Source organism: Trichomycterus rosablanca, chromosome 13, assembly GCF_030014385.1.
Source record: "Trichomycterus rosablanca isolate fTriRos1 chromosome 13, fTriRos1.hap1, whole genome shotgun sequence".
NCBI lineage: Eukaryota > Metazoa > Chordata > Actinopteri > Siluriformes > Trichomycteridae > Trichomycterus > Trichomycterus rosablanca.
In genome coordinates this window covers 24,559,813-24,578,906 of record NC_086000.1, presented here as the reverse complement: position 1 = coordinate 24,578,906, position 19,094 = coordinate 24,559,813, and the positions used below count along the sequence as shown (strand labels likewise).

The following is a 19,094-nucleotide window of genomic DNA, read 5'->3' as shown; positions in this document are numbered from 1 at the left end:
TTAATAAAACTCTTCTCAACCAGTAGTACAATTGTAGCCTCTGCTGCCTGGTGCACTAGGACTGTATGATTTGGGGAGCTTAACGTGCTCTGTATTTGAAAACAAACATTTTAAGTAAAATGACTGAAACATTAACTAAATCCTGTGTAACTCTTTTGTCCCAACAGCCGTCCAGACACTACATTCCTGTGGTTCATCACCCCACTAAAAGCAATCCGCTATTTTATCTGCAACCAGTACAAGTGGTTGGTTATTAAAATTGTACTGGCTCTGCTCCTGCTTGCTATTGTAGCGCTGTTCCTCTACAGTATGCCTGGCTACATGGCCAAGAAACTTTTGGGAGTTTGAGGACAAACAGTTCACTTTTAACATCAGTATAGAATGAAATGCTTTATTTAAAATAAATGTTTGACTTATAGTAGTTTTGCTATCCATGTCAGCATGTGTTTTAATTTCCTTGTACTTTCAGTACTTTAATTCAGAATTTGCTCTGTGTAATGTATCGTTTTCTGAAGGTACTGTTATATCACTATTATATTTCAAACCTGAAATTCTCGACAACCTAGATTTTCCTGCAAGCTACATGTACTGTATTGTCGTGTCCTACATAAGTATTAAAAATGTTACAAAAAGAGTATTTCCTTTTAAATAAAGCTCTGATTCAATAAGCTCTTTGAAATGGCTTTTGATATGAAACAGTAATTGGCAAAGCCTTCCCCCATAATGACAGTGTTTGGGTCTTGCAGCTGCACCAATTGCTAACAGGTGTATAAAATCAGCTAGATCGAACAAGTTATATTGTGCACAAAGTGAGGTCTATAATTACATGGTTTAATGAATTTGATGTTTGTGTTTATGTCAGAGGAAAGGGGCAAATTAAAGCCCATAGTTTTGGAACTGGATGTCCCACAAACTGACAGTCAGGTATCTACATCCATACTTTCGCCATGTAGGGTACAAAGCCCTTTTATACCTAGGACAAGTGCAACTCTGGTTGTTTTACTATTATCTACAACATTAATGCTACTTGTATTTGGTGATTAGTAATGAAACTAAAACAAGGGGGACATACAGATGAACATAGGGGCAAAATTTACATTGAGGAACTTCGTGCACAATTTTATCAATAATAGTTCAGCAATGTAATAGATACAACTTAAACAACGTGTTATGAGCCTTATCAGCTTGGCGGTTTAGACCAGTGACCTTTTAATCACTAGTCCATTCCCTTAACTGCTGAGCCACCACTGTCACCTAAATAAAAAACAAACTGAAATCACTTTAAAGGGTGAATAATCCACCCTGATTCCAGACCCTGGTGCTGTGCGACAGCCATGCTAGTTTTCTCTAACACTAGTGAACGTGAGCAGCGCCCGAATCCCCTCGGCAACACTGCTCAGGTTCGAATTAATTTTGTAGTTCTTAAGTTTAGGACAAAAGGAATTATTTGGTTCACTTTTTTCCTTTTCCCACAAATACTTTTACATATAACACAGCAAACCGGCTCAGTCGATGAAACTCAAAGACAAAGCATTGCCTTGTTGTAAACTCACACTAATATAGGGTTCAATGCAGGTGTTTCAAATACTCATTGATGAGCGCGGTGATTCATGGGAAATGTAGTTGTTTTTACTACGGAAACGGAAAACAAGCAAACTTCAAGGAAAGGATCATGGCTGCCCACTGCGTCACTTTGTTAATAAATTGTTTTGTAGTGTGCTTTCAGTGTGAGTGTAGATTTGTAAATTAGGTAACTTGAAATGATTTTAAAAAGTAATTAGTGAACTCGGCGGCTCCTTGTGTTAAAAAGTGAAAAATGTTCTCCTTCGAGCCGGATTCGAACCAGCGACCTAAGGATTACTAGGGTGTATCCACTACAGTCCTCCGCTCTACCAACTGAGCTATCGAAGGGCATGGAAAATGGTTACTGCTGCTATAGTCATAAAGTTATTATGACTAACCAGCTACACGAAACCATTTTTATACTCTGTAGGGAAGCGAAAACACCAGACGTTCCACATTGGGTTTTATTTAAGACATTAAATACATTGTATTGAAAATTAGAGAAGTAGATTTAGAGTTACCTAATGTGACTAGTTTAATACAGTTATATAAATTACCTAGAGCTAAGAATCGCAACCTGAGGACTAAATAACCATTTTTTTGTGTATTTTCTATCCATTTGTTTTACAGCTATTGCAGTAGCAACAAAGAACCGACAGATGGTAGTATTTACTGACTAATAGAAGCAAAAGCTTCTTTTCAGCCCATTTGTTGTAGGACATGTAGGACACATGGGAAGCCTTTATTTGTTATACAGGTCCTTCTCAAAAAATTAGCATATTGTGATAAAGTTCATTATTTTCCATAATGTAATGATAAAAATTAAACTTTCATATATTTTAGATTCATTGCACACCAACTGAAATATTTCAGGTCTTTTATTGTTTTAATACTGATGATTTTGGCATACAGCTCATGAAAACCCAAAATTCCTATCTCAAAAAATTAGCATATTTCATCCGACCAATAAAAGAAAAGTGTTTTTAATACAAAAAAAGTCAACCTTCAAATAATTATGTTCAGTTATGCACTCAATACTTGGTCGGGAATCCTTTTGCAGAAATGACTGCTTCAATGCGGCGTGGCATGGAGGCAATCAGCCTGTGGCACTGCTGAGGTGTTATGGAGGCCCAGGATGCTTCGATAGCGGCCTTAAGCTCATCCAGAGTGTTGGGTCTTGTGTCTCTCAACTTTCTCTTCACAATATCCCACAGATTCTCTATAGGGTTCAGGTCAGGAGAGTTGGCAGGCCAATTGAGCACAGTAATACCATGGTCAGTAAACCATTCACCAGTGGTTTTGGCACTGTGAGCAGGTGCCAGGTCGTGCTGAAAAATGAAATCTTCATCTCCATAAAGCTTTTCAGCAGATGGAAGCATGAAGTGCTCCAAAATCTCCTGATAGCTAGCTGCATTGACCCTGCCCTTGATAAAACACAGTGGACCAACACCAGCAGCTGACATGGCACCCCAGACCATCACTGACTGTGGGTACTTGACACTGGACTTCAGGCATTTTGGCATTTCCTTCTCCCCAGTCTTCCTCCAGACTCTGGCACCTTGATTTCCGAAAACAGTACTTTGGACCACTGAGCAACAGTCCAGTGCTGCTTCTCTGTAGCCCAGGTCAGGCGCTTCTGCCGCTGTTTCTGGTTCAAAAGTGGCTTGACCTGGGGAATGCGGCACCTGTAGCCCATTTCCTGCACACGCCTGTGCACGGTGGCTCTGGATGTTTCTACTCCAGACTCAGTCCACTGCTTCCGCAGGTCCCCCAAGGTCTGGAATCGGCCCTTCTCCACAATCTTCCTCAGGGTCCGGTCACCTCTTCTCGTCGTGCAGCGTTTTCTGCCACACTTTTTCCTTCCCACAGACTTCCCACTGAGGTGCCTTGATACAGCACTCTGGGAACAGCCTATTCGTTCAGAAATTTCTTTCTGTGTCTTACCCTCTTGCTTGAGGGTGTCAATGATGGCCTTCTGGACAGCAGTCAGGTCGGCAGTCTTACCCATGATTGCAGTTTTGAGTAATGAACCAGGCTGGGAGTTTTTAAAAGCCTCAGGAATCTTTTGCAGGTGTTTAGAGTTAATTCGTTGATTCAGATGATTAGGTTAATAGCTCGTTTAGAGAACCTTTTCATGATATGCTAATTTTTTGAGATAGGAATTTTGGGTTTTCATGAGCTGTATGCCAAAATCATCAGTATTAAAACAATAAAAGACCTGAAATATTTCAGTTGGTGTGCAATGAATCTAAAATATATGAAAGTTTAATTTTTATCATTACATTATGGAAAATAATGAACTTTATCACAATATGCTAATTTTTTGAGAAGGACCTGTATATACAAGTATACAGTGGTGTATAAAGTACCGGAAGGCCATACTTGAGTAAAAGTACAAGTATCTTACCAGAAATTTACTTTGATAGAAGTAAAGTAAAAGTCACCTTTTAGAATATTACTTGAGTAAAAGTCTAAAAGTATCTGATGTTTAATGTACTTAAGTATCAAAAGTAATTTGATATTAAATGTACTTAAGTATTAAAAGTAAATGCTGTTAGTATAAATGGAAGCGGTCATTTTAAATATAAAGATTGTTCTTTTAAGCCTGTAAACCACCTTAACAATTAACCTGTTTTCTTCCTTCCATCTGAACATGATTTGTGCCAATTCATGATCACAATCAACTGTTGACATCACCTGTTTGAAATCATGACATTATTTAGTTGTTTTTTTAACTTATTACTAGCCCTAAATGTTCCTGTTCCAACATTTTTAGAATGTGAGTCGATGTAAATGTAAAAAACACTGCATCTATTTTATTTGCATTTTCTATACTGTCCCATTTTTTTATTTGGGTAGTATATTTCAATAACAAAAAAATAATTTTGGCATAATTAATTTAAAGCAAAACTCAAGAGAGTTTAACAAAACGTGTGGCACTTTTATCCCTTTAATGATCTGTTCAACCATTAATTTAAATAAAAATATTTGAGTAAAATAAGCTGTATTTAAATTATCTTTTTTGGGCTGTATCTACTCACTGATTGGCATGTGTTAAACTAAAAAAACATTGGTATTCTTACTTTAAGAAAACACCATTTCTAACTTGAAGCCAACAGCTGAAAAATCATTAATAATAAGTTGGATAAGTTGAGTTCTTGTTGAGATGATTAAAGGGTTAAAGACGTGCTGCATGTTCCTCAGTACCATGAATCTATGGAAGTAAATTTGTCTCATCAGATTTTGAAATTTAAAAGCCTTTGAATTTTGATTAATGAACTTTTTTACACTGAAATTTTCATTTTGAATTTTTTTGCCTCAGAATTCAATGCATGCATTTTACAATAACTCATTTTCACTTTCATTTTTCGCTGTTAACAAATTCAAAAGCAAAAATTCAAGTTTTAAAAATTCAAATAATAAATATTTAGGTTGCTCAGATTCGATAGGTTAAATTCAGATCACAAAATTCAAGTTAAAAAATTCAGATTAAACATCCGGGACACGCAGGATGAGCAATCGATTCTGTCTCAAATCGAACTGATACCCAGCCAATCACGTTACACTCCACTGATTAAGCGACAACGAAGCGGCTTTCGTTTACAGAAGGACAGTCAGCGATGGCGGCCAATTTCAGCAGTGGAACATCGGTAAGTGTATTAACTTTTTAACTGCTTTTTGTGTCGTGAAATTGTGTTATCCAAGCAGGTTTTATTATCGCTAACGTTATTTACAGTTCTGCGGCAGTAATTATAATCCTACGGTCAAAGAAAGCAATAAAAAAAGATCTGATCAGAAGTATGTTTAGCACCTGTGCGTTACTGTTCTAGTCTTTGATGTTATTAAAGCACTTTGCTCTTGAAAGGCTCTAATTTTTTCTTAGCGTGTAACATTGGTCAAGTTAATTTACAGTGACGAGCTTACAGTTTGAGTGTCATTTTGTAGGGTTGTTAACAGGAGTTATTGTGCAACGATGCTAATAAAAATGCGACTGGTTTTGAACTGTTGGCAGTTCAGTGTTTTTGCAGTTATATAATCTGTACTTAATATCTGATGAAACTATTATATCCGATTAAAGTAATTCCAAACAGTTTGTCTTACAGTTATGAGTTTAATAGTGTAGTTTACAATATATAACGTTCTTCTCTTTTAGGAACTTGTGCTTAATCATATTATAGGAAGACTTCGCACTCGTTTGGAAAATATTCTGGGACGCATGCCTCTGGATCTGGACTTTTTAGAGTTCACTTGTACACAAGAACTTGTGTTTTTAAATGCTGTTTCCAGTCAAGTAGCTGTTTGCCCTACTATTTTAATTGCACTGAGACAGCTACACAGTCTTATTAGTCTGGAGATAGAGAAAAGGAAGCAACACATTGCTGTCGTTCAGTTTGAGCAAGGACCAGCTGGGCGACAGCGAATGATTATATCTCCAGACTACCTTTGCAACCTTCTGGAACTTAATTTAACTGTGCCATGTATAGCTAAACTCTTGGGGGTGTCCAGAAGCACAGTTTACCGTCGTTTGGCAGAGTCAGAGCTCTCAGTAAGGGAACTATACAGCACCATGACTGATGATGAGCTAGACCAGTGTGTAAGAGAGATCAAATCCCGGCAGCCTCACTCTGGATATCGAATGGTTAAGGCACTCCTTCAAGCAAGAGGACTAAGGGTGCAGTATAACCGTGTCAGAGCTTCCATGCACCGTGTTGACACCACTGGTGTCATATCCCGTATGGTCCAGTTAGGATGTATTGCTCGCCGTACCTACTCAGTTCCAGGCCCCCAGGCTTTGATGCACATAGACACAAACCATAAACTAATCCGGTAAGTTTATTTTGAGTCTTTTTTAGTACATGCCATGTCAAGTCATGTATGTTATATACTTTGATTAATTGATAAACTCTGCTTTTTTCATTTCAGCTACAACATTGTTATCTTTGGCGGCATTGACGGTTTTTCCCGCAAGGTAAGCAAAATTGTTATTATTTTTATAAATACTTGAATGACTTATATTGGTGTCCTTGTATTGTGCTGCAGATAATGTATCTTGGTGCGGCCTCCAACAACCAGGCATCAACCACCTTGGCCTTCTTCCAACAATCTGTTGAGAAATTTGGTTTTCCTCTTAGGTAAATGTATACTTTGTTAAACTACATAATTTTACAGGACAACACAGTGCCCAACACTAATACCTCACACATCTAAGATTAAAGGCACATGCTGCAAATTACACAGATGTTTCAACCAGAACCAACCTATGTATACATACATATCAGATGAATCTGCCGTCAAAAGTAGGCAGTGATCATAATGTGATTAACTGTGTGTATACGTGTGTCTATTTTAGGGTACGTGGTGATCAGGGGGTGGAAAACGTGGATGTTGCACGCCTTATGTTTACAGTCCGTGGCACTGGAAGGAGCAGCTTCATATCTGGGAAGAGTGTTCACAACCAACGGTTTGTGCAACAGAACAAATGCTATTTGAAAGTTGCCCCCTCACTGATTCATTCCATGTAGTGGTAGCATGACTTTTATTTGCAGTATTTATGGTGGTATGCAACTTTTTATAGGATTGTAATGACATGTATGTATTACAGTTTAATGTAAGAAATGGTTTGTTATGCAAGTACATCTAAAGGTATAATTTAACCATTATATTATTTGGACTATAAAAATGAGCCTATTTTGGTGCACTTGTGTAGGAGGTAAGTGGAAGTATAATTTCTGATTAAGTTTTTGTCTATGTTATCATTTTCCAGGATTGAACGGCTGTGGAGAGACTTGTGGGTAGCTGTAACAAGCATCTACCATGATGTTCTTCACTACCTTGAAGAAGAGGGCTTTCTCAGCATTGCCAGTGTTGTACACCTCTTCTGTTGCAAATACGTGTTTCTGCCACGCCTGCAGGATGACCTAGATACATTTTGCAATGGTTGGGACAATCATCCTATAAGAACAGAGAGCCAGATGACCCCTAACCAGCTGTGGGTTCTGGGTCGTACACATCACCCAGTTCCTAGACCAGATATCACAGAGGTATATGCAAGTACAATGTTAATGAAAAGTGTGAATTATATATTTAAGCACTACATTTTAGAAGTAAAAGGCATATGTATTTGAAAGTGTGTCTTGTGTTTATCTATACAAATAAATAATAGTGCACACTTTTGTCTATTTGTAGGCAATAAACATTCCAAATATTGACTGGGAAAACAGTGGACTTCCTTGTGATGACCACTCGAGCATCATTGTCCCAGACACAGAATGCTCACTGACAGATGGACAAATGACAGCTTTAAGAGATGCAGTTAACCAAAGAGCTGAATCTCAGTCTTTTGGCTGTGATATTTACATTGCTGCTGTTCAGTTTTGTGAGAATTTTGTATCTCTTTAAAAAAATGATGAGAGTTTAAGGTAGTCAGAGTAAGACAACTGCTAACGAGTTTGTTTGTTTATTAGGATTGTAACGTCATGTTTTACACTTTGGTTACATTCATGACAGGAATGATAGTTACTCATCACACAAGATTCATCAGTTCACACAAAGTTATATCGAACACAGTATTTGACAATTTAATATCTCCAAATAACCTAATTTGAATGTCTTTGGACTATGGGAGGAAACCGGAGTAAACCCACGCAGACATGGGGAGAACATGCCAACTCCACACAGAGAGGACCCGGTCCGTCCCACCTGGGGATCGAACCCAGGACCTTCTTGCTGTGAGGCAACAGTGCTACCCACTTAATCACCTTGCCACCCCCACATATTATTCGAACTGCAAAATTAGATCAGAATATTTCTATTGCATTAAAAAACAGGGCGGCATGGTGGCTAAGTGGGTAGCACTGTCACCTCACAGCAAGAAGGTCCTGGGTTCAAACCCCGGGTGGGTCCGGGTTCTTTCTGTGTGGAGTTTGCATGTTCTCTCCATGTCTGCGTGGGTTTACTCCGGGTGTTCCGGTTTCCTCCCACAGTCCAAAGACATGCAAGTGAGGTGAATTGAAGATACTAATTTGTCCATGACTGTGTTCGATATAAACTTGTGTAATGAGTAACTTCCGTTCCTGTCATGAATGTAACCAAAGTGTAAAACATCACGGTAAAATACTAATAAACAAACATTACAAAACCAACTGTATGTACGTAAGTGTTTTGTAAAACTGAACCAAAAAAATAAACCAGTACACTGCAATGGATGTTAAAGTTCTGCTTAAATTGTTTATTCGAGATTACAGATTTTTAACCAGGACCTTTTTGAAAACTTAGGAAATCTCCCAGTGAATTTTTTGGAGAAGCTATGTATTCCCCATCAAGTGATCATTCTGTTAATTTTAAGAAATATGACAATTCAGCATAAAGGTTTTTAAGCTTAACATATTGAACTGAACGGTTAACAGCTTAAACTTGTGTTACAAAATTAAACCTTGTCTCACAAGTAAAAATTACAGGCCAACATGTCACAAGTGTTTACACAAGTCCAAATCCCGTCTGGCAAGTGGAAATACAGGCCAGCATGTCACTTTGAAAAGACGTGTAATCCCTGTAAATCCCCGGGATGCGCAAGGTCTCGAAGCAGGTGGAAGCTGTAGGGTATCTGCTCTTGACTACCTCTACAGTGAGACTGGTTGGTAAAATCTCCCATCCTGTCCAGAATTTGACCAGATTAGTCAATTCAATTGATGTTGCTATGGAGTAGGATAAAATTGATTATATTTATAACTACAACAAATCAGATCAACAAAAACAATTACTTTTTTAATTAGGACAAATGATCAACTATGACACTAATGGCTTAAACTATATTAATTAGTCTAATTTTGCTTTAAAAAAGGGTTGTAGAGCAGAACATGACCAGTTAAACTACTGAGCTAAAAACAGCAAATGTAATTTTACAAATACACCCACATATAAAATGTATGTTGCATATTTAAACAGTAAAGAAATTGAGTTACCCAAATAATATTTTAATTGCAGTTTAGTGTACTCTGTAAACATACCATTGGCAATGAATTCTCGAAGATAGCCTGACATGCGGCTTTTGGTGTCACCTGAATAATCATCGTCGTCATCATCATCTTCATCACGAGGCCATGTGATACGCTGAAGAAGTTCCTGAAATGAAAACGTAGCATAAAGTGCTTCAGGTCTTTCTTATCTTGAACAAACTAATACCGCACATCACTTATGCTCTTTCTTGTGGCTCTTTGATCAAACATCACTAGTTGGTATTTTTTTGGTGAGCCTGTTGGATTTTGTGTTGGTATGTGACAGTACAAAGAAAGACAGAAGTGACATATGATATAAACTCTAATATTTAAATTAAAAAAGTAATTAAGATTTACCTCAGGGCTGAAACTGTCTGCTCCTGGTTTTGGAAAAAGCAAGGCCACCGTGTCAGGTCGTTGGGTTAGGACTGTCCACATCTGGGTTTCTTTGAGACCTCGTCTTAGCTGCTTAATTTGTCTTGTCACACGTCCGATAACCTGTTAACAATAAAAAGAAGGCAAAGAGAGCAATAATCAGACTTCCCTTGTGAATGGAATAATAAGGACAGTCATCATGCTCACTAACAAAACTCTTTCCACATGCAGCACAAAGACCAATGACCATTTTTAGGTTTCCAGAAAAATAATTTGCACATAGAAAGTGATACATTTTGCATCCTTAACTGTGACTTTTTCCCCTTTTGAAAATAAATAAACTAGTGTAACAATTAAATGTCTGAAGACAGATTTATTATACATTTACCAATGTACATTTATAACATGGATGGACTCATGATGGACCCAAACTTTTACTTACAGCATGGATCAGAAGCTTCTCAAAAAGCCATCTTCTGTTGTTCTCAGTTAGGCAAGGGAGGTCCCATGCATAGGCCAAGTCCTGGACAGTTTTTTTATCTTTATCTGAGAGTTTGGATACCCCTTCAAGCTTCAAGAAAGATAAAGGTAAATTGGAAGATAAAATTGGTATTGATGGTACACCATTTACAGAGCTACAACACTTAATTAATAATTCTTCATTTGACAAGGTTGAGTTGCCATACATTACAGTCACTTAATAACCCATATACAACCCCAATTTCAATGAAGTTGGGGACGTAGTACCTGCACTCTTTCACTACGAAGCCACGCTGTTGTAACACGTGCAGAAGGTGGCTTGGCATCGTCTTGCTGAAATAAGCAGGGACGTCCCTAAAAAAGACGTTGCTTGGATATGTTGCTCCAAAACCTGTATGTACCTTTCAGCATTAATGGTTTGTTGCCCCTGTCCCAACTTCTTTGGAATGTGTTGCAGGCATCAAATTCAAAACGAGTGAATATTTGCAAAAAAACAATAAAGTTTATTAGTTTAAACGTTAAATATCTTGTCTTTGTAGTATATTCAATTGAATATGGGTTGAAGAGGATTTGCAAATCATCGTTTTCTGTTTTTATTTATGTTTTACATAACGTCCCAACTTCATTAGAATTGGGGTTGTAGGTTTATTGGATACATAGTAAAATGGTGTCCCATTGTGCATAAAATGTAACATAAAAGAAACATACAAGCCTGATTGTTTCTCTGATTTCCAGGTCTGGACAGTCCTCTAAAGTAACAGTTGCAGTTTCAGGACTCCCACCAAGCAAGACATGAACAACAGCAGGGCTGAGTCCTGACAGGCATGGCCCTCCATGAAGAAAAGAGTGGCCCAACATTCTCCCTGCAACAATGAACAAATCGCTGTCCACAAGAAAATGAGAGGCTGAAGGGACTAAATGTCCAGGCTCTCCCTCAAATAGCATTGTAACATTGGAGTTTCCTGTTGAAGAAATTTAAAACATTAAACAAGAAGAAGTCATGTGCTTCCTTCCACAGTACAAAGACATGCAGGTTAATACTGGTTACCTCTTCACTGATGGTGATTATTAGTGGAATGAGTGTGAATGGTTGACAGACTATATGTGTTTGCACTGTGATGAACAGGAGGTCACAGTTCTCATTAAAATGGCATAATTCATCTAGTAATGCCCTTTAAACCTTCAGGGAACCCAAACCAACTAAGATACAAGAAAGCATTCGAATATACAAAATACATACCAAAATTTATGCAAAACCCAGACTTGAGCTTTTCCATGCATCTTGAGAAATAAAAACGGGTTACACCCTGTCCAACAGCAGTATCTCCTGTAACACAATGTAGGGTTTAACACAATAAAAATAAAGGAATACTTAAATTATTTTTTTACAACTCTAACTTGTAATTTGCACTACCTTCAAGCCTGCAATTCAGGGGTCTTGCCCATTCCACGTTAGGCCTCTTGTAAAAAGAGATAAGGGCCATGTCCTGTTCAGTAGGGCTTTTTCTGATGTCCATACTAAGGAACAGGGGACTCTTCATTTCATGAATACGGAGAAAATTATCCGCACACTGAGATATAGCTCTGGCAGGGTCACTGATAGTTAACCAGCCTAATAATAATAGAAAAAAAACACACAACATGTAAATATAGTTTTTCAGCACTTAATTATAACCAAATCCTTGTTTCTACACTCATTATCCATTTTAGGCAAGTAGATGGACTACAGTCTGTTACTCTGTAAAGTGCTCCTATATGGTAGGTACACCATATAGGAGCACTTTACAGAGTAACAGACTGTAGTCCATCTCTTTCTCTGTATACTTTATTACCCTCTTCTTTAATGGTCAGGGCCGTCTTAAGACCCCAGGGCATGGTGTGGGTGGTGGATGATTCTCAGCACTGCAGTGACACTGACATGGTGGTGGTGGGTTAGTGTGTGTTGTGCTGGTATGAGTGGATTAGACACAGCAGCACTGCTGGAGTTTTTAAACACCTCACTGTCACTGCTGGACTAAGAATAACCCACCAACCAAAAATATCCAGCCAACAGCGCCCTGTGGGCAGCGTCCTGTGACCACCGATGAAGGCCTAGAAGATGAGCGATCGTCTCTGACTTTACATCTACAAGGTGGACCAACTAGGTAGGAGTGTCTAATAGAGTGGACAGTAAATGGACATGGTATTTAAAAACTCCAGCAGCACTGCTGTGTCTGATCCACTCATATAAGCACAAATACACACTAACATACCACCACCATGTCAGTGTCACTGCAGTGCTGAGAATCATCCACCACCCACACCATGCTCTGGGTCTTAAGACGGCCATGACCATTAAAGAAGAGGGTAATAAAGTATACAGAGAAACAGATATACTACAGTCAGTAATTGTAGAACTACAAAGTGCTTCTATATGGTAAGTGGAGCTGATAAAATGCACAGTGAGTGTAGAAACAAGGAGGTGGTTTTAATGTTATGGCTTATTAACACAGGTTTGAATACCATGTTGAGAAAAGTATTATACTTGTAATTGTTGTAACATGAAATGACTGCTATGCTACCAGAAGAAGCTTGTTTAAGGTAAACAACAGGCCATGCATTGCGACATGCCCATTTTTAACACACAATAACTGTTTACCCTCTTTCAATTTCTAACACCACTGCTACCACTAAGCAGCACCTACCATCTGTAACTGTTGCAGAAGCTCTGGACGGTCCAGGCACTGCAGCCTCCACTTCCTCACTGACTGTACTGTCATGCATCTCAGTGACAATAATATCATGCCTCACCACATTTCCTGCACTACCCACATAACATTTTTGTGTTACACTTGCACTGCATATGTAAAACAGATATTAAGACAACTACCGATAAAAAAATATATATACAGTGTATCACAAAAGTGAGTACACCCCTCACATTTCTGCAGATATTTAAGTATATCTTTTCATGGGACAACACTGACAAAATGACACTTTGACACAATGAAAAGTAGTCTTTGTGCAGCTTATATAACAGTGTAAATTTATTCTTCCCTCAAAATAACTCAATATACAGCCATTAATGTCTAAACCACTGGCAACAAAAGTGAGTACACCCCTTAGTGAAAGTTCCTGAAGTGTCAATATTTTGTGTGGCTACCATTATTTCCCAGAACTGCCTTAACTCTCCTGGGCATGGAGTTTACCAGAGCTTCACAGGTTGCCACTGGAATGCTTTTTCACTCCTCCATGACGACATCACGGAGCTGGCGGATATTCGAGACTTTGCGCTCCTCCACCTTCCGCTTGAGGATGCCCCAAAGATGTTCTATTGGGTTTAGGTCTGGAGACATGCTTGGCCAGTCCATCACCTTTACCCTCAGCCTCTTCAATAAAGCAGTGGTCGTCTTAGAGGTGTGTTTGGGGTCATTATCATGCTGGAACACTGCCCTGCGACCCAGTTTCCGGAGGGAGGGGATCATGCTCTGCTTCAGTATTTCACAGTACATATTGGAGTTGGTGTCCCTCAATGAAATGTAACTCCCCAACACCTGCTGCACTCATGCAGCCCCAGACCATGGCATTCCCACCACCATGCTTGACTGTAGGCATGACACACTTATCTTTGTACTCCTCACCTGATTGCCGCCACACATGCTTGAGACCATCTGAACCAAACAAATTAATCTTGGTCTCATCAGACCATAGGACATGGTTCCAGTAATCCATGTCCTTTGTTGACATGTCTTCAGCAAACTGTTTGCGGGCTTTCTTGTGTAGAGACTTCAGAAGAGGCTTCCTTCTGGGGTGACAGCCATGCAGACCGATTTGATATAGTGTGCGGCGTATGGTCTGAGCACTGACAGGCTGACCACCCACCTTTTCAATCTCTGCAGCAATGCTGACAGCACTCCTGCGCCTAGCTTTCAAAGACAGCAGTTGGATGTGACGCTGAGCACGTGCACTCAGCTTCTTTGGACGACCAACGCAAGGTCTGTTCTGAGTGGAACCTGCTCTTTTAAAACGCTGGATGATCTTGGCCACTGTGCTGCAGCTCAGTTTCAGGGTGTTGGCAATCTTCTTGTAGCCTTGGCCATCTTCATGTAGCGCAACAATTCGTCTTTTAAGATCCTCAGAGAGTTCTTTGCCATGAGGTGCCATGTTGGAACTTTCAGTGACCAGTATGAGAGAGTGTGAGAGCTGTACTACTAAATTGAACACAACTGCTCCCTATGCACACCTGAGACCTAGTAACACTAACAAATCACATGACATTTTGGAGGGAAAATGACAAGCAGTGCTCAATTTGGACATTTAGGGGTGCAGTCTCTTAGGGGTGTACTCACTTTTGTTGCTGGTGGTTTAGACATTAATGGCTGTATATTGAGTTATTTTGAGGGAAGAATAAATTTACACTGTTATATAAGCTGCACACAGACTACTTTTCATTGTGTCAGTGTCATTTTGTCAGTGTTGTCCCATGAAAAGATATACTTAAATATCTGCAGAAATGTGAGGGGTGTACTCATTTTTGTGATACACTGTATATCGCAACAATAAAAAGTGATTGGATACCTTTCACCACATGAAGAAGCATGTACCTCGATAAAGTCACAAGGAAACATTTTTGTGCAGACAGGACATTGCTGCATAGCTGCTGTTGAGAAAACAAACATTAAGTTTATTTTGTTTAGTACTAAATAACATGCTAACAAATGTTTAAACAAACAATTCTTACATTTTCTTTCTTCAGTCTCACTGCTATCCATGTTTTCAGTAGGCAGGTTATCATCACTGCTAATATCAATGGTGCCACAGGACTTGATGTGTTCAGTCAGAAGCTGCAAGGGAACTTCAACTCCACACTTCTGACAGGTGGCTTTTGACATGCTACTGAATGCTTCATCAGTTAGTTGTAGGGGATTTGTGCTGAGTTCTTCTTGAACTGGGGCTATGAATAGATTCTTACCCCCACGACTTGCAGCCTTCAAGATCCTGCCTGTATAGCCAATATCATCAGGAGCCACAAGAGAGAGTTTTCGTCTACCCCAGCCGCCTGTAGAAAACGATGTAGAGCAAAATAAGATTACAAACTGTACATCTTTACGATTTTCGTTTTTTTATTGACTTTTACAAATACAAATGTTAAAATTAAACTATTAGTTTGCACTTGCTGATTTGCAGTTTAACAGTTTTATTTAAGTACCATCTATCACAGGGTGGCATGGTGGCCAAGTGGGTCTCACAATAAGAAGGTCCTGGGTTCGATCCCCAGGTGGGGCGGTCTGGGGTTTTTTCTGTGTGGAGTTTGCATGTTCTCCATGTGTCTGCGTGGGTTTCCTCCAGGTGTTCCGGTTTCCTCCCACAGTCCAAAGACACACAAGTGAGGTAAATTGGAGATAATAAATTGTCCAGGACTGTGTTGGATATAACCTTGTGTGAACAAATGAACTTTGTAATGAGTAACTACTGTTCCTGTTATGAATGTAACCAAAGTGTTAAACATCACGTTAAAATCCTAATAAACAAACCATCTATTACAATAAAGAAACTGTACATTGCATAATGTGCAATTATCGGCTGCATAAGTACTTTTTATTAATGAGCAACACTAACATGCAAACTTGTGTTGGCCTACCTGACGATTTGTAAAGGAGCCACCCACCAGTAACCATCCTCAGTTTCGGAAACAAAACTTTTAGGGCCTCACATAACTGTATGAAAAAAAAAAATGAATAAGCCCATACTTATCATCAAAATGTTTGTGAGGTACTGCACCAAACCTATTTAAGATTTGTACATGTACCCATAATTAATGTATTTAATTGATTTTCATTAACTTTTACAATCATGAAGAGTGTTATTACCTCTTCATGTGTTGTGCCCTCATCCAAATGAGCAGTCCTACGACCCAACCCTGACTGCAAGTGGTCTATTTGCTCCTGCTCATTTGGCGTTCTTTCACATTGTTTCGGCAGCAAATAAAAAGCCACTTCAAGTGGTTTAATCTTTTTGGCAGGAACAAGATTTGCTGCAGGAAAGCGCCTCTTTCCTCTGCCCTTGGTAAAAATACCTGGAAATGACCTGAAAAAATAACAACATGAACTATTACTACTATAACATTATCTGTTTTTTTTCCTGGTTGTCATTTTAACCAAAAAAACACAAAGCGATAATGTTATGACATGGTATGTATTGAATTTTGTCTTGCATGATATACATGGACATACTGGCACTGTACCTGGTACCCCCAGCAGGTTCCATTAAAATCCAAGTTTAATAATACTATTATGGGATCTTTGTATGTCTTACTGAATGGTCACAAAACATCAAGCAATTTTTTTCCAGGGTTTACTGACTTAACGTTTATTATCTACAATACCGGTAAGATGTAAAACATGCAACACAATACTATGGCTATCTTCACTTACTGTAAATAAGCGGTAAATTTTGCCAGTACAAATTAATAGCATCCCAAAATATGTACACATAAGTCTTGCATTTAAAATAGCAAACTTGTCCTGTAGGCCTTTACCTGGTCATTTCCATCTGAAGCGATGGTTTTTCTGGCTGAGGGGCTGGACTGTGACCTCCCTGCCTCTGATCTCTGCAGAATTGTATACAATAATATTTTCAATTATCAATAAGTCTAGAACTGATGAGTAAAAACAAGCCATGGGTACATGAATTGAAGTTCAAAACTAAACCTCATATCTGTATTTGCGACATCACGAGCTGCGTCTCTTGATGTTAATAGGGACAATAAATGCCTGGCTGACTGAACAATCTCAGACTGACTATCCTGTCATTACAAACAAAACACACAACACAATAAGAAAGATATTACAAATCAGTAGAGCAAAAATAAAGTTTTAAACGGCTAAACGTTACCTCAGTAACCATGATATAAACTAACTGGCTATGATTACATTATTAACTGTAACCACATATTAGTCAAACATAATTGTGGTCAATTGTCTGTTTTTCTTTGCCAGTGGAGTTACTGCCTCACGTTAGTTATGCTAATTATGCTAGCAACCGACACGTCATTAAAAGTTCCGCATAGATATTGTCTATTAAAATATGTTGGTGTGTAACGTGTCAGATATTACATGTTACTTAATCGAAAAATTCAAAAAGCAGTTAAAAAGTTAATACACTTACCGATGTTCCACTGCTGAAATTGGCCGCCATCGCTGACTGTCCTTCTGTAAACGAAAGCCGCTTCGTTGTCGCTTAATCAGTGGAGTGTAACGTGATTGGCTGGGTATCAGTTCGATTTGAGACAGAATCGATTGCTCATCCTGCGTGTCCCGGATGTTTAATCTGAATTTTTTAACTTGAATTTTGTGATCTGAATTTAACCTATCGAATCTGAGCAACCTAAATATTTATTATTTGAATTTTTAAAACTTGAATTTTTGCTTTTGAATTTGTTAACAGCGAAAAATGAAAGTGAAAATGAGTTATTGTAAAATGCATGCATTGAATTCTGAGGCAAAAAAATTCAAAATGAAAATTTCAGTGTAAAAAAGTTCATTAATCAAAATTCAAAGGCTTTTAAATTTCAAAATCTGATGAGACAAATTTACTTCCATATGAATCTCTCCTCTGCCGGTCTAATACAGAAGTTATCTGAGGAAATATCTGTCTGTAGGTGAGTTTTTAAAAATAATGGACGTGTCTTCATGAGTTTTGCAGTCAATGAATTCCAAACAAATTTAGTGAAACGTTTTATTTGTGGTTCGAATGTAATTGGTAAAAATGGTAGGTAGATATCTGAACAATGTTAATGCTAATAATATTTAAAAACCGCTGATGCTGCAGCTTTATTTTATTAATCATTGTTAACTTACATCAGTGTGTTGGCCGGGGAGCTTCTGAAATCTCCATATCTGCGTGTCTTTTACGACGCACATCTAGAAAACTCCGATAGCTTTTAGAGAACGTTTGCACATGCGCATTAATGTGTTTAACCACCGTCTAACTCACAAGCGCAGATTCACCAAACCAGCGTGCAGTCCGTCACACATCTCACATCATTTACCTTCATTCCAGTGGCGGAGCCAGACAATTTCCATAGGGGTGGCCAGACTGAGACCATTGCTCACACAGGGGTGGCACAGAAACTGATACCTTTTTTTATGTGGTCACTCACTCATTTACCTATACAGGCAGTAAGTGCCATGTAGAATTACATCACGAAGAATAATAAGCTTTTTTTCTCTCTTCATTTTCCCTGACAAGTGAAAAACCAGAATATAGCCTATAACCTTAACATTATGAGGAAGAATTTCAAAGCTATTCCTTTGCAATACATTATCATTTGGCTGCCAACTTGTGTGTAATGATGAGACTCATTTGAACCCCAGAACATGCTAGTGTGAATGCATGGAAAACAAATTTAAATTTTCTTTCAACAATATGATACAGACTGACCAACACTATTAAGCCAAATCAGCATTGAAAATAGTCTTTACTTTTAACAGCCTTCTACAATGCTGGAGCTTCTTAAAACGGAATATATTCTTTTAAATAGAAGTGTTATTTAACTGCTATTAAATTGTTTTCAAACAAAATCCTCCCAATTAGGCGGATAACCGCCCAATCTGGCAACACTGGAACGCGCAGAGCCCGGTTGCGCCTTTATTCGTAGCTCGCCACAAATACTACTAAATAGTAATAGTAGTACTAGTAGCA

General features: G+C 38.5%; 2 protein-coding genes, 1 long non-coding RNA gene and 1 other non-coding gene across 8 annotated transcripts; 2 read left to right on the top strand and 2 right to left on the bottom strand.

The window, feature by feature from the left end:
• Positions 1–1,822: 1,822 nt before the first annotated feature.
• trnay-gua (transfer RNA tyrosine (anticodon GUA)) lies at positions 1,823–1,911 on the bottom strand. Its single transcript is given in 2 exon segments — positions 1,823–1,858; positions 1,875–1,911. It is a non-coding gene; the product is annotated as a tRNA-Tyr (tRNA).
• Positions 1,912–4,994: 3,083 nt separating this feature from the next.
• On the top strand, positions 4,995–8,768 carry LOC134325053 (uncharacterized). The gene is made up of 7 exons (XM_063007068.1): positions 4,995–5,213; positions 5,717–6,390; positions 6,487–6,532; positions 6,604–6,695; positions 6,914–7,024; positions 7,328–7,604; positions 7,750–8,768. Exons 1-7 carry the CDS (start codon positions 5,184–5,186, stop codon positions 7,960–7,962), a joined length of 1,443 nt encoding a protein of 480 aa, XP_062863138.1. The 5' UTR covers positions 4,995–5,183; the 3' UTR covers positions 7,963–8,768.
• LOC134325054 (G2/M phase-specific E3 ubiquitin-protein ligase-like) lies at positions 8,765–17,791 on the bottom strand. 5 transcript variants are annotated; one of them, XM_063007069.1, is made up of 9 exons: positions 15,133–15,275; positions 14,970–15,051; positions 11,827–12,024; positions 11,653–11,739; positions 11,121–11,374; positions 10,375–10,503; positions 9,915–10,055; positions 9,570–9,684; positions 8,765–9,257 (listed from the first exon to the last, which is right to left on the bottom strand). In XM_063007069.1, the coding sequence occupies exons 1-9, from the start codon at positions 15,184–15,186 to the stop codon at positions 9,040–9,042; spliced, it is 1,278 nt and encodes a 425-aa protein (XP_062863139.1). In that variant the 5' UTR covers positions 15,187–15,275; the 3' UTR covers positions 8,765–9,039. The 5 variants fall into 5 exon arrangements, with proteins under 5 accessions (XP_062863139.1, XP_062863140.1, XP_062863141.1 ...); XM_063007070.1 differs by having other exon boundaries at positions 14,970–15,048; XM_063007071.1 differs by lacking the exons at positions 14,970–15,051; positions 15,133–15,275 and adding an exon at positions 13,097–13,211.
• Positions 10,434–11,792, top strand: LOC134325055 (uncharacterized). The gene is made up of 2 exons (XR_010014251.1): positions 10,434–10,520; positions 11,148–11,792. It is a non-coding gene; the product is annotated as an uncharacterized LOC134325055 (long non-coding RNA).
• Positions 17,792–19,094: the final 1,303 nt, after the last annotated feature.

Excerpts from the sequence above, each read along its gene's own strand:
- LOC134325053 (XM_063007068.1), top strand. The coding sequence starts at position 5,184 with ATGGCGGCCAATTTCAGCAGTGGAACATCG. Across the intron at positions 5,214-5,716 it reads ATTTCAGCAGTGGAACATCG|GAACTTGTGCTTAATCATAT; the intron begins GTAAGTGTATTA and ends CTTCTCTTTTAG. Across the intron at positions 6,391-6,486 it reads ACAAACCATAAACTAATCCG|CTACAACATTGTTATCTTTG; the intron begins GTAAGTTTATTT and ends TTTTCATTTCAG.
- LOC134325054 (XM_063007069.1), bottom strand. The coding sequence starts at position 15,186 with ATGATAACCTGCCTACTGAAAACATGGATAGCAGTGAGACTGAAGAAA. Across the intron at positions 11,740-11,826 it reads CCTGAATTGCAGGCTTGAAG|GAGATACTGCTGTTGGACAG; the intron begins GTAGTGCAAATT and ends ATTGTGTTACAG. Across the intron at positions 11,375-11,652 it reads TGGGTTTTGCATAAATTTTG|GAAACTCCAATGTTACAATG; the intron begins GTATGTATTTTG and ends TTTCTTCAACAG.